General features: G+C 46.5%; 2 protein-coding genes across 10 annotated transcripts in view; one reads left to right on the plus strand and one right to left on the minus strand.

The window, feature by feature from the left end:
• Positions 1-8,722, plus strand: part of arhgap23a (Rho GTPase activating protein 23a) — a 63,088-nt gene extending 54,366 nt beyond the window's left edge. For all 9 annotated transcript variants that reach the window (XM_053850831.1, XM_053850826.1, XM_053850827.1 and 6 more), the window contains 8 exons: positions 6-84; positions 1,089-1,162; positions 1,249-1,338; positions 1,587-1,712; positions 1,782-1,823; positions 1,932-2,025; positions 4,261-4,292; positions 4,358-8,722. In XM_053850831.1, the coding sequence (XP_053706806.1) occupies positions 6-84; positions 1,089-1,162; positions 1,249-1,338; positions 1,587-1,712; positions 1,782-1,823; positions 1,932-2,025; positions 4,261-4,292; positions 4,358-5,665 (1,845 nt within the window). In that variant the 3' untranslated portion in view covers positions 5,666-8,722. The remainder of the gene's footprint in view (positions 1-5; positions 85-1,088; positions 1,163-1,248; positions 1,339-1,586; positions 1,713-1,781; positions 1,824-1,931; positions 2,026-4,260; positions 4,293-4,357) is intronic.
• A 1,230-nt stretch (positions 8,723-9,952) lies between these two features.
• Positions 9,953-11,635, minus strand: hexim1 (HEXIM P-TEFb complex subunit 1). The gene has a single exon (XM_053852089.1). The coding sequence runs from the start codon at positions 11,321-11,323 to the stop codon at positions 10,316-10,318; it is 1,008 nt and encodes a 335-aa protein (XP_053708064.1). The 5' UTR covers positions 11,324-11,635; the 3' UTR covers positions 9,953-10,315.
• Between the last annotated feature and the right edge of the window lie 2,003 nt (positions 11,636-13,638).

Genomic DNA, 13,638 nt, shown 5'->3' on the forward strand with positions numbered 1-13,638 from the left:
CACAGAAATGGCAGGACCTCAATGTTGTCAGCAGTCTACTCAAGTCGTTCTTCAGGAAACTTCCAGAGCCACTGTTCACCAATGGTACGACACAATCCACAAGGCATCAGTAGATGTCATGAAATTGTGAAGGTGGGGTGATGTACTCCCCTGAAGATATGGTGATATCATATTTATTGACTAGTAATATGTGTAAGAATGTTTTTCAAAATAACTGATGGACCTATGTGGCTGCACAAGTTTCCTGCAGGTAGCTTTGGTGACCCATAAACATGCATACAGCATGCTGTGTGTAATAGCAAAGAAAGTAGTGGTTACCCTGATGTAACTCCAGTTTGAAGACTACATGCGATGCTCTCTAACAGGCGTTGCTATAGGTTTATTCCCTGCAGGAGCCCCATCTTCTCTACGTATCGTCTGCCTTTTTCACTCAGTCACCTTGAAATCATCTTCATGCAAAAACTCTTGGTGTCACAATGGAGTCAGAGGAAGCAATAAAAGTGCGGTCCCCCTAAACACCTCATGATCTCCACTGCTCCTGCTTTTCGTGCCTGGGTCAGGACCATCTGCAGGTTGGTTCATACCAGTCGGAACCTTGTCCACGGTCCCTGTCTTTGTCGCACATTGCAATAACCGGATGAGGAGAGTTTTAGCATGAAAATGATTTTAAGGTGACTGAGTGAAAAAAGAGATGGTCCCTGGGAGCAAGGGAAACAGACCCGTGCTCTCAGCTAGGTGGAGAGTTGATGAAGTTCTTTCAGGTGCCAGGAGGTGGAAGCCTCCAGGGATGAACCAATGGCAAAGCCTGAAATAGAACTTCATTAATGGTATTGACGCTAAGGGAGGTGTGAGTGGGGTAAAGTCTCAACGTCACCTGAGGTCGAAGTGTTGCTTATATGCAGTTTTTTATGGGCGTGAAAAACAATATAACGACAACTTTCGCAAGTTGAAGGACTCTGAATAATGGCCATGAGTCTGGCTAAGATGGGAGATTCTTCAGCTCAAGAAAGTCTCACAGCTCTGTTCCAAAGATGAAAGATGTTTCGGGAATAAGAGCGAACTAAATCGAATCAATGATGTTTTTATAGATAAATACAATGACTTCATTGAAGCCAACAGAATGGAGGATGCATCAGAACGATTGAAGACCATGAAGAAACTGGTATGTTGTTTGGATGGCCTTTTTTTTGTTTGTTTTTTTATGGAAGTATGACCGTCCTCATTTGACTGTATCATTCCTTTGTGCAGATCCGAGACTTGCCGGATTATTACTACCACACTCTGAAGTTCCTGGTGTGTCACCTGAAGACTGTAGCGGACAACTCTGACAAAAACAAGGTCTAAATTATTGACAAGATTATTGACTGATATTTAAATTGACATTACATATATTATATTAAAAATTATTTTATATAAATACTATTGTTGCCAACTGATTTTTTATATCCGTTGAGTTGAATTATACCGTGTTAAAATGTCACACTGGTTTAAAATATTTCTTCAATGAATAGATCCCTCCCTCTGCACTGTATTCCCGTGGTAACAGCCTCAACATTCAATGTTACTGATCAGTGATGCATGTTTAGATGGAGCCTCGTAACCTGGCTCTGGTGTTTGGGCCGACCTTGGTGCGCACTTCAGAGGATAACATGAAAGACATGGTCACACACATGCCTGACCGCTACAAGATAGTGGAGACGCTCATCCAGCACGTGAGTCAACACACTCATGGTTAATATTGCAACACTGGCTTTAATGTTTTGGGGTATTTCATCCTGCAGTGCCACTGGTTTTTCAATGAGGAGCCTGACAAGGACGAGAAGGTGTGTACCTGTACCTACCTAACATATCAATGTGTCCGAAATCGATATCTTATTGCAGCAAAATGGTGAGTTGTCAAGTTTGTTTATGGACTTCATTAATGTTCTCAGACACCGGTGGACACAGAGGACCTGCAGCCCGCCCCCAACATTGACCACCTGCTGTCAAACATCGGGAGGACGGGTCTGCTTGGTGAGGCATCAGGTGAGCGTGTCGACGTACACTGAGGTCGATTACATGGACAGCATTAAACTGAATGTAGCGACGAGGCTTCATGAAACAGTCTCCTCATTTTCAGAGCCCACGATATGGCGCTCTGAAATAATTGGATTTGGACAACCATTTCAATGACCCCTCATGTTGTTTTTAAACCGAGAGAACTCGGTACTGCGCTCAGACAATGAGGTCACTGTTTCATAAGCCTCATCAGCCCATCACTGACCTTTGGGAAACATGCTCCAAAAATACACTCTTGGAGGTCTCAGTGTAGGAGTCTAGTTTAGAAACTACCGATGGGCTGAGACTTCATGAAACAGTGACTTCAATTGGTGGTGCTGTCAACTGCAAAATGAGCTGAGGTTTCATTGAAATGGTTGCACAGATCTGAAGATTTTAGAGCAGAGAGTGCCACCTAGTGGGCTCTAAAAAACTGACACTGCTTCTTGAAGCCTCGTAAGCCGATCACATACCTTTCTACATTTATTTTATTCCCCATTTCATATATATTGAATATTGCTGTTCATGTAAACGTCTCTTTGCTTAACAAACAACTGACTGAAATGCTGCGTTCGGCTTTGACCGACAGGACATTCTCTACTTGTCATAAAACATTCCTGACAGTGATAATTAATAAATGTTTTAGCATCAGATACCTGGAATCTATTCAGAGCAAGCATGCCCTACATCTGATCAGAACTAGAGCGCAGCATGAACATGTGGAGATCTCCTCAAGTGTCTGCTGTGTTTCTGCTTTTCGAGACTCTTCTTGAATTGGTTTTGGTTTCCCTTCATGTTGCTCATCTGTCATTCTTTCTCTGTGCGTTTCTGCATTTTCCTTCTCTCAGCTGAGCCTGTGGAGCAGCCACTGCGGTAGGATGGGATCTTCCCTGCCTCTGTGTGTGTGCGTGTTCAGCCATGTGTGATCGTTCTGTGACTGTGAGATGATGTGCTGTCCCTCCCACAAAACCTTGAGTCTCCCTCTCAGTCTCAGTGTAACTGTCACTGAGAGACAGCTCCCCCTGCTGTTGGTCTTCGCCCTTTTTAGTCCTTCTTGTGGAGATGCGGACTACTCTTTGCTCCCACGTATTTCGTATTTTAAATGAAAAAAAAAAATGTAATGTGTAAATGTAAATTTTTTACGATGACAATAATATACTGTTGTCCCACAATATATTTTGTGGTGACTATTATCTTTCATACCATTGAATGGATCCATGGTAATATTGCTCACAATAACTTGGAAGGCCTTTTCAAATGGGTACATAATTCAAACATTGTTTTGATCCAAGAAAGAAAAAGGCTGCGTTGTAGTTGACGGTTTTCAACACTAGATGGCGCCTCCACTACAGTGACGTAATCGCTCAGTGGACTTCCTCATTCAGATTCGGGTAAATTCAATTGGTCACCGTTTACCGTAATATAGACCGTGATCTCCGCCCCAAAATGATTAATAACACAACAATTCTGTGATCTGCCCTTCTTCGCCTGTTGGCTTCTGACTTGACTGATCACTCCAGTCCCTCTCACTGGTCACTGTGACGCCGTGACGAAATATTGTGCTGGTTTCTTTCAGGTTTGGCTTCATGGCTAAGAGATTATTATCTCCATCACTGAGTGAGTGGCATTGTCACTGTAGTGCGGCGGCAATTTGGGGAAACAGTTACCAATCTGATGAGGCCGGCGCCCAAATTCCCATTGGAACTTTAAGACCAGAACATTGTTCCACTTGTCTGTGCCGAGTCTGTGTGTGTGTGTATGGGTGGATACTGTCTGCTGCACTTCATTTCTGCTCCTGTCACTGGTTGATAACCGTCAGTCTTTGGTGGCATTGCCACTGTGTGTTGTGGTTTCCCCTTCCTCCATGTGTACCAATCCACATTCTGTTGTTGCCCGAGGGTCAAAGGGCACCCTGGAATGTTAGGTTTAAACCACCTATACTGACACAGCTGCTGCATTGCGAGTTACCTTCAGATCAGATCCACAACTCAGAGACCTGAACCGAAAGGTCTGACTTTTAAAACACACGTTAACCGCTTGGTGAGATTCAAGAAATTCAAATGTAGTTAGATAGTTATTATCACTCAGACCCAACTGATGCGCCTAGTTTGCCACAACAGTCTCAACGCGGTGCAGCATCTGTCTTTGTTCCTTCAAAACCCTCCTTCCTCTTCATTGGTCAGTGTTCCATTACTAAAGTGTTTCTGCTCTGTTTGTCATCAGACTCAACCAACAGTGACTCAGCAAAGTCAAAGGTAACACCATCCCGCAATTCACTGTCATTCAAACACGGTTCTGATGCTTAAAAATGTGGTCCCAGGCGTCATGGGGGTCAAAGAGAGACCTGACAGCGAAGGACTTCCTGACTCTGTCGATCATGTCAGCGGTGACGGGCCGCAAGCGCAGGAAACGCCACAACGGGAGGCGAATGGGCAGCAGCACCGACGACGACTCGGAGCAGGAGCCAGTCAAACCTGTCCACGCAGGAGCGGAGGAGGAAGGGGAAGAGGAGTCACCGGTCAGGGACACAGCACCGCGGGCAGAAGGCGAGGAGGAGGATGACGGGGAGGAGGATGAAGATGAGGAAATTGTAGAGAAAGTAGAAGAGGACGTGGTGGTGGTTTCCAGCTGTAGAGAGGAGGAGTCAGGAGGGGGTCAGGCTCCTGAGGACGAGGGACAGGGGAAGGTGAAGGTGCCGGTGTGGAGGGCTCCAGAGGACGCTCGCTCCATCGTATCTGGTTACTCCACCTTGTCCACGTTAGGGCGGAGCCTGGGCTCGGAAGGACGAGGCGATGATGCCGACGACGAGCACAGTGAGCTGGTGAGCGAGACCGACAACGAGAGCGGCTTCGTGTCGCGCTCCCTCACGCAGGAGTGGCCCGACAAAGCAGCAGCGGAGAGCACTCCATTGTCAGCGCCACGCAGCTACCTTTACACTCACTACAAGCCCCCCATTCTCTTGCCCACTAACCTCCTGGCCACACCGGAGCCTGCGGAGAGGAGCGAAGGAGGCGCTCGCTCCACCACGCCTTCATCCTCCTCCTCCACCTCTCACAGACTCCACTCTCGTCCCTCCTTCAACTCTCACAAGCTCATCCAGTGTGACACTCTGGCCAGGAAGAAGCTGAAGGGAGAGAAGGTCAAAGCCCGATCGCTGGACCTGTTGGAGCTGTCCGGTACCACTCAGAGTGGCGAGTCCGGGTCGGAGGTGAGGAGAGAGCCATCCCGGACCAACCCATCCTCCTGCAGTAGCCAGGAGAGTCTCCGTCTGGGGGGCAGCAGAGCGGCCGTCCCGCCCAGCGAAGCTGCGTCCTTCACCCCCACCAGGGCGCAGAAGGACCCGGTGCGAACGCGACTGCTCGGCTCCGCCGACGACCTGCGCAGCGTGGGACTGAGGAAGCCGCTGTCCCCTGAGACGCGGCGGAAGAGGCGAGCGTGGCGCAGACACACCGTGGTGGCCTCCCCGACGGAGACCCCCGACAAAAGACCCCCGCTGACAGTCACCGAGTTCCCTTTGTCTCCCATCTCCCCAAACCAGGAGAAAACTACCGGGCTGCCTCGGGAGGCCGAGGGGCTTGACCCAGGAGCACGTCAGGCCCCGCCCTCTAGATTCCACCAGTACCTTTGAGCTGCAGGTCAGTAGACTCTCGGGTCTGTTGCCAGGCGCAATAGCCACCGTCGCATAAGCTCAGTTTGCATAGCAGGGGGCGCTCCACCGTTGCCAAAGCATTGTGTCCTCTCTGTGTGCTTTTACAGAACACACTCAGACCTCATAAGACATGCCAAGTATATCACTCCCTGCTCCTTAACAGGCCGCAGAGGCCAAGTCCTAGCTACGGTTCTGACCAATGGTGCTTTCTTCAAACAGACTAAAAAAAAACCTTTACCTGAAACACACAGCCGAGAGTGTAGCAGGGCAATATCCAGGTTCCATCACAGGACAGATGTCAATCCCAAGAGCTAAAATGTGTTCACTCACTTGCATTCAAGACGACCACCATTGAAACAGTTTTAAATGTCAAGCAGCGGGACTTTGCTCACGCATGTTCCTCATCTCTCACTTAAACAATATATCAGTCGAAAACAGACTGATTTGTGGACATTAAAAGTCAGTTCATCATCTTGAATCCTCATTTTCACTCAGAGAAGCGAGCGCAGGCCACGCATTACATGTGTTTCCTAACACTGTAAAAAGGCAGTATGGTTGATATGGTCCAATAGTCTGAGCTTGATACCAGTTATGTCAGTCTTCCAGACCACACTCACTGTCCCACAGTTTACACGCACACACAACACACTCGTCTCTCTCTCGTTGTCCAAAAAATGTCTTTGTTGGTGTCGCTATGTGGTTTAATAATTTTGTAACATTTGTACAAAGCCTTGTTAAGTTAACCTTGTAAATATGTTTTTTAAGTCTTTTTTTTTATGGTTTACATAAGCGCATCGCCGCTTGTTTCTTTTCAAGATGCTACTTGAAATGTTTCCCTTAATATATTTCCTGTTTGTTTTATATTCAATATATTATATATATATATATTTTGTATTAAAATAAAAATGTATGTTTATGGTGATGATGTCGGACACGGTTCAAAAGTCCCATTTTGTCTGCGATGCTCAGCGCTGTGGAGGAGAAATTGTCAGAGATCCCGGGTTCATGACAGGAGACAGCATCTCAAATAGACTTTACCGAAGCGTATTGAAGTCACTTTAATAAAGAATTATTGTCCCCTGCATCGCTGACCGCTTCTCTGCGCTTATTCTTAGACAGCAGGCATAGTTCTAAGACATAGCTCATGTTATTGTGAAGGGCTCGCCAAACCTAAAAGAAGGCTCTGACGAATCTGTTAAACTGAAATTCTGGTGAATGCGCAGTCGTAAGTTTCTGTTACGGAAGGACTGAGTTTGTGGATGATTGGAGATTTGGAGAGCTGAGGTGGCAATAAAGCTGCGCCTCTGAATATGAGGTTGTGGTTTGAAGCGGACTGAATTCCGTTTGTAAACAGAAGTAGTCTGCGTCAGCAGAAATGTTATTGGTGTATAACCTGCCCTACAACAGCGTTTTCAAGCCTTTAAAACCAGAAGTTGCCATGTTGGAGGCACTCGCTGGTAAACAAGGCATCAACTCCGTAAAGTTACCACCAATCGCGGAGAACAAAGCCAAGCTAAACCAGCATGTACGAGGGAAAACTCCGGACAACATTCAAGTTTGTTGTCAACAAAACAATTATGACTATTATATCAGGATTTATTGAAGGACAACTACAGTTGACTGTACACTTGTAGCTTATAAACTACCTAGTAATGTCATTGACAATACAACTTAGAACTAAATGTTAAACATATTTGAAGAATATTTCACATTTTCAAAGACTGGGTTTTAAATAAAATAAATTGTCCAGCATTAACATGAAGTGCAAAACGTCTTTCCCTTTGTGCTGAGATGGCTTTTTTGGTTTGTTATTCAGGCAAAGCGAGGGAGGCTGTAATGGACTTACACAGTCAAGAGAACACCATCTTTCCAAATAAAGCGTCCAGTTCAGCGGCCCATATTCTTCCCCATGTACCTTTGCATCTTGAGCTCGTATAGATCAGTGAGGTGCCCTGAGTTTACCCCTCCAACATGGCTGCGCTCACTCTCTAAACCGTGAGGTCGGTGAAAACCCTCTGTAGAATCTGTCGACATGGGTTATGAGTCTTGGTCCTATGACTGTTTCCGAAGATTTGCGAGGCTTATCGAAGTAAGCTCAGAAAGCAGAAGTCGGTGTGAGATACGCTCCGTTAAAATCCCAGCAGCAGTAAAGTTTGCGCTGCACTTCGATGTCCGACCAGTTACTGAACCTTAAAATGAACGTGTATTTATCTCACGGCATCTATGGTACATTAGCCTGAGCCAGGTCTGCTGAGCCCATTTTCAGTCCACGCGGAAACAAATCTTGTGTTTACCTCAAGATTTCCTTTCAACAAGTGCCTGAACTCTGGAATGTTTTCTGTGGTGTGGTGCCATGTTCGGTCCTCCTGTTGTTTCTCTTCCTCACTGTGTATTATCCAGAGATTTGTACGTGAAACAAGCGGTTTCTCACAGAAGCACAAGCCAAGGACACAGGTCTATGCACTCTCTTTGCCTTCTAACATCCACAGTGACTACTGATGCTGCTATAGAACCAGACCCAGTTCACTCCCTCTCTGACATGGTACAGCCAACCAACAGCCTGAGCAAACTCCTCGCGCACCACGTCTCAATACAAAGACACGTCTGAAATGTGATGTTAACTGTCGTCCTTGTTGTACATACTCCCTTTATTTGTAACATACTGTGTACATTTTGGCTAATAGAACTGGACTCTTGAAAAGTTTGTCCGCTTGAATAAGAAAAAAACAACAACATGGCTGCGTGCTTTAAAGCAACGTTATGTGATGTAAATAAACAGAAATATGTTTAAACATGTGTGACTGCATGGTTGGACGTGGTGTTCTTCGGGATGCTTGGGCTCCCCCTAGTGGTTCGCCAGGAAACCAACGAATCACAAATGATTTGTTTTCAGGAACTTAAATCACATTTGTGCTTGTGAGACTTTGAGTCACCAAATTATAGTACGTGTACACAGAAATCTTTCTGTTTACACTTTACACTTTTTTTGTGTTTATTATTTAAAAAAAAAAAGTACGGTTGTCTATGGCAATTTGAAACTTTTAATTAATTAAATAGGGATAAATATAAAAATACGTACATACATTTAAACTTATTACATTTATTTTGCATCAGTTTGACAACAGCACAATAAATCACGATGGTGGCTATATTCAAGTTCAAGTTTTATATAGCCTTATTTCAACTAAAGCTCTTTTAATGTGTTGAAAATATTTATGTAAAAATTTCAATATTATAATATTAAATTTAAAAAATAACTTGTTAAAGTCCCACCACTATATATATATATAATAGAAGTGGAGCAAAACTTGGAGTAAGCACTCGTCTGTCCAGGTCCCTCTGCGCTGCGCTTGGGTGCCACACACTCTTGCTCGGGTCAAACCTGTGAACAACAACCCTGCTCTCTACATTGAAGATCATGAATTCCCTTCACACACTCTCAAGTCCCCACAACACAAACAGGGAGCACAGGGAGCTGACGTAGTTTTGGCTGCTCTTTCCTGGTTGTCTGTAATAGCGTATCTTCCCTGAACCACCTCATGAGCTCAAGCCTGAGAAACGCCCATCTGATCCAGTCTCACGTTGACAAGTTTTAAGAGGAGCAACGTTCATATCAAGTAAAGCAGCATCAATTTCATTAAGATTTTGACCATGTGCTGCACATCAATTTAGATCCATCGTATTACCTTATCCACACAATTATTTGCTTAAGAGATCCAATGCTAAAGTCGCCAACTTCTAGATTCATTTTGTTTTATTTCACCTAAGAACTGTGATATTTCTGAAACAGCAGTTGTTTTCAGTCGTTGCACGATTAAAACAATATGTCAGTGTATTGACATGAGCAGAACAGCGATGACTAACCAACCAGGTACTGACCACTGCGGCAGCAAAGTGCAGTAGTGAAGGAGAAAAAGAGGATCGTAATGAGGAGACAGTGCGTTTCACCTTCCTCATTTGGGTTCGTTTGTCACTGCTGTGATGTAATCGTGAACCGTCCGAGAGGTTGCCTGGATGTAGAGCTTGGAGAAGCAAGAGGCCTTCAGAGAAAATGTCGATCCACTTCACAGCTCCTCCTGTATGAACTATCCAACCCTGCTGACGCTCCACAGATTTAACCCCAGAGTGGGTTAACCTCCATAGAGCCACCACTTCCCCTCCCCCCTCCCCCTCCGTCTCAGCCCCGTGGACTCTTCCTTTTTCGCTCTGAGTCCGGGGCACTTCCTCACCAAAATAAAAGCCGCCATAAACACAAAGACGCCACCGTTTGAATTTCAACGTTTTTATTTCAACTCTTGTTAACACACAACTGTTAAAATGTTTGAATTGGATTTTGACCATCCGGAGCAATTGACTGGTGGTTCTGTGAGTGGGTTGGATCTTTATAGGGAGATGAAACATAAAAGTCAAAATGTTGTCACTGATTGTTGAGAACCTGATTCAGGAAACAAAGAAATACTTTCTCTTAACAAAAAAAAAAAAAAGCTTGATTTCATTCGAACATTTCCTTCGCCCCAACTATTTGAAAGTACTTCAGTGCAAAGTCCAGATGACACAGGAAACTGATGACACGTCTTAAGAAACAAAATAGTCCCATGTTTACCTTTTTAAAAGAGGTGACATGTGTCCCTAGTCGGCGGAGCCCTGGTTCTGGTCCAGGCTGGGCTGGTTCTGCTGAAGGAGCTCGGTGTTTTGAGCCTTGAGTTTCTCCAGTTCTCTCTCCAGCTCTTTGAGTCGGAGCAGGGAGCTCTCCACGGTCTGACCTCCGGGCTCCAGGGCACGCCGCAACCGGTTGTTCTCCTCCTCCAGCCGGGACATGCACTTCTCCAGCTCAAGGTACTCTTGGACCAGCTCCTGCTTGGTCATGTTTTGCAGACTCTCCCTGTGGTACATCTCGTAGGTTTCGGAAAAGTCTCTCTGGAGAAACTCTCCACCTGCGTTGCCGGGCCTCCCGATGCCGTCGCTGCCCCCGCCGCTGCCGTCATCTTCATCTTCGTCCTCGTCGAAGAAGTCCTCCTCGCTGCCGGTGTCCTCCATGCGGCTGCGGACGCCGGAGGGCCGCCGAACACCGGTCTCGGTGTTGAGGTCGGGCTCCTCTCGGTCGTGCTCGTCCATCAGGAACTGGGTGGTGTTGTACGGAGCCACCGGGAGTCCCTTGGCGAACATCTCCTCCCTCAAGCGGGAGGCTCGCACGGTCTCCCGCTCCTCCAGAGCCTTCTTCTCCTCCCAGGAAAGTTTGCAGTACGGCTTCCAGCTGCGCTTCTTCTTGGAGGTCCGGCGGCGGTGCCGCTTCTTGCCCAGGCGCGCATCCAAGCCGGTGTCGGAGTCGTTCTGGATGCTGCCCTCCTTGTCCTCGCCGTGACTTTCCGGCTTCTTCTCTGCCACCGAACCTTTGGCGTTCAATACCGAACACACCCCCGTCTGTCCGCCTTTCGTTTGCCACAACTTGTCCGCGTTGATCTGTCCACAGTTCTCCGCCCGCTGCCTCTGCTTGTGGGCTCTCTGTCGGCCCCTGTCGCCGTTGACTGGCACAGCACGGTGGCTGGCGGGGAGATGCTCCGGAGCGGCTCCGCTGCACCCACCTGATGGGCTGCTCGGTGCGCTCAGGTGAGGGGTCCCGTCCGTCGCTTCTGTCATCCTGCTGGCTCGCTCACTTGTCACAATGTTGGCGCATACTCATTCCCGCAAAATAAAACTTGTCCGGAAAAGTTAAATATCACCAAAAATATATCTGTCTATCTATTCCACAAAGAGTGGGGATCAGTTAAAAAGCTGAAAGTGAACGAAAAAGTCGGCTTCGGAGCAGCGGCACTTGTTACTCCTCACAGGGTTTGACAGAGCAACTGTCGCTGACTACCATTAACTGTTTCGATGCTGCTACAACCACCGCTCACTCGCAGACGACGTCCCGCCGTCACAACATTGTCCAGTGTGCTGCTCGACGAAACGGAGCTCGTGGTTATATAGCAACTCCGCCTCTTGTCGCGCGCCTGTCGCTACTTTCTAGCCCGACTGCACTATGGGAAACAGAGTTTCCGTCTGATTGGAGAACAGGAACACGAGCTCCACTCTAAACTACAGCACCCATAAAGCATGGGTGACTGACAGCGAGGCGGACCAATTGACGGCAAGAATCTTCATGCCGTTAAGACCCATCCTTCTCTTTCATGATTGGGCAAAACTACAATTTTGCTGTTGCCAAGCTTGAGGTATTTTCTCATTGGACAGTTTAGACGTCAATCTGAAATACGTCGCGCAGAGCAAGAAAGCAGTACCGGGCTTTATTACGGGAGCTTCTATCTTCCAACCGAGGGGTGTGTATTTAAATTTTACAAGCTGGTCAATCAAAAGGCTTCTTTGTGACGACATAAATCCTATTGACACTTGACGGAATATAGACTACACCCCATAATAATGGATAGTTGTGAACGTTTTGGTCGCTGCTTGAACATCCGAGTTTACAATGTCCTGCCTGAACCACCCCTGCTTTAAGCAATGTGAAGCCAGCCGCCACTGAAAAATAGTCCGTGTTATATGTTTGAACGTCAAATATCACAGTTTCACCTGTTTTATGAAGTGGTGGTGTTGTATGAGTTGAACACACACAGTGGCAATGTTTTGTTCGAAATAGCACGCGGATATTCCCCGTGTTAATAGTTTGTCTTTTTTGCGCGGATTGATACGTTGAGACGGCGGTTTACAGAGCTCCGGGTTCAGCGTAAACAAACCACATTTAACGCCAGGCTGCCGACACGAGCGCATCCTCGATCCCCTCGTTGTCGAAGGGTGGGTCAGGCGAGCTTGAACTGCTTTGATAATCCTGGTACCAGCGGACGGAGCGGTGTGGAATCGTTTTGAACAACACGACTGCGCCTCCAGTTTCTAGTTACGTCGTGTTGACGCTGTCAAAAGTCATAAGCTAAGGATAAGCTAACGAGCATGGGAGTTCCGCGTAGCGCCGCTCCCATTCGAAACACTGCATCCTCTCATAAAGTGTGAAGCCTTTCACACTATGCTTTTTAAAATAAAACTAATAAACGACACGTTTTCTGACATATGTTTGTAGTGTTGTAGATTCCGCCACTGACACAGTTGCAGTTGTGGCTAATGCTAATAGCATCTGCTTGGGGCGGCGCAATAGAAAATGAATGCCACATTCTTTACCGAACTCGTCGACGTTGTCGCGATCTATAACCCTTCAATTCCAAGACCGTGTAGGTGTCTGAAAAGAATCAAACGTCTAAAAATAAACCCGGACGTGAATTGCTAAAGTTAGCTGCGGCTAACTAGGCCACTGTGTTTACACTGGCTGGGTGTAATGTCTGGTTTGTTTCGGTAACCGCGCGCCTTCTGAGTGACAAAATCAATAACGAGTTTATTCTTAAACGTTCAGATACAACGTTTAGGATGCAAACTAGCTGTCAAGATAGAACATGAACGCATATTCGATTGGACAACTTGGGTTAAACGACTTTAAAATGTGCGTAGCGACATCTCTTCCAGGAAATAGCCGGCTCCCGACCTTCCAAAGAAGTACTGAGGGGTTTCTTTTAGTTTCTTTATTAAGCACATGCGAGTTTAGTCGAGGTATTTTCATGGCTATTCCGTGTCGCCTTGAAGTACTGAATCACAACGCATAGATAAGCTCTGTATATTTCAGGAAGTTTGTATTGTTTCCCCCCTTTATGAATATGTTTTCTTTATTTTCTAGTGAGGTGGTTTCCTCCTGACGTGTTTAGCTCACCACGTTTGCCTTATTGTCGTGTAGTTGACGCAGCTGTGTTGTAGAAACTTAAGTTATATTGTTGTTTATGGCTGTGCAGGACCTCTGGGGATGATTGACTGAATTCTATTGACAGTGAAGAGCCAGACTCCAATGGCAACAACAACCACAACAACAACAACACAGGCCGACTGTTCCAACCGCCACAAGCAGCCAGAGCTACCAAGGC

This window comes from Synchiropus splendidus, chromosome 19, assembly GCF_027744825.2.
Source record: "Synchiropus splendidus isolate RoL2022-P1 chromosome 19, RoL_Sspl_1.0, whole genome shotgun sequence".
NCBI lineage: Eukaryota > Metazoa > Chordata > Actinopteri > Syngnathiformes > Callionymidae > Synchiropus > Synchiropus splendidus.

Excerpts from the sequence above, each read along its gene's own strand:
- hexim1 (XM_053852089.1), bottom strand. The coding sequence starts at position 11,323 with ATGACAGAAGCGACGGACGGGACCCCTCACCTGAGCGCACCGAGCAGC.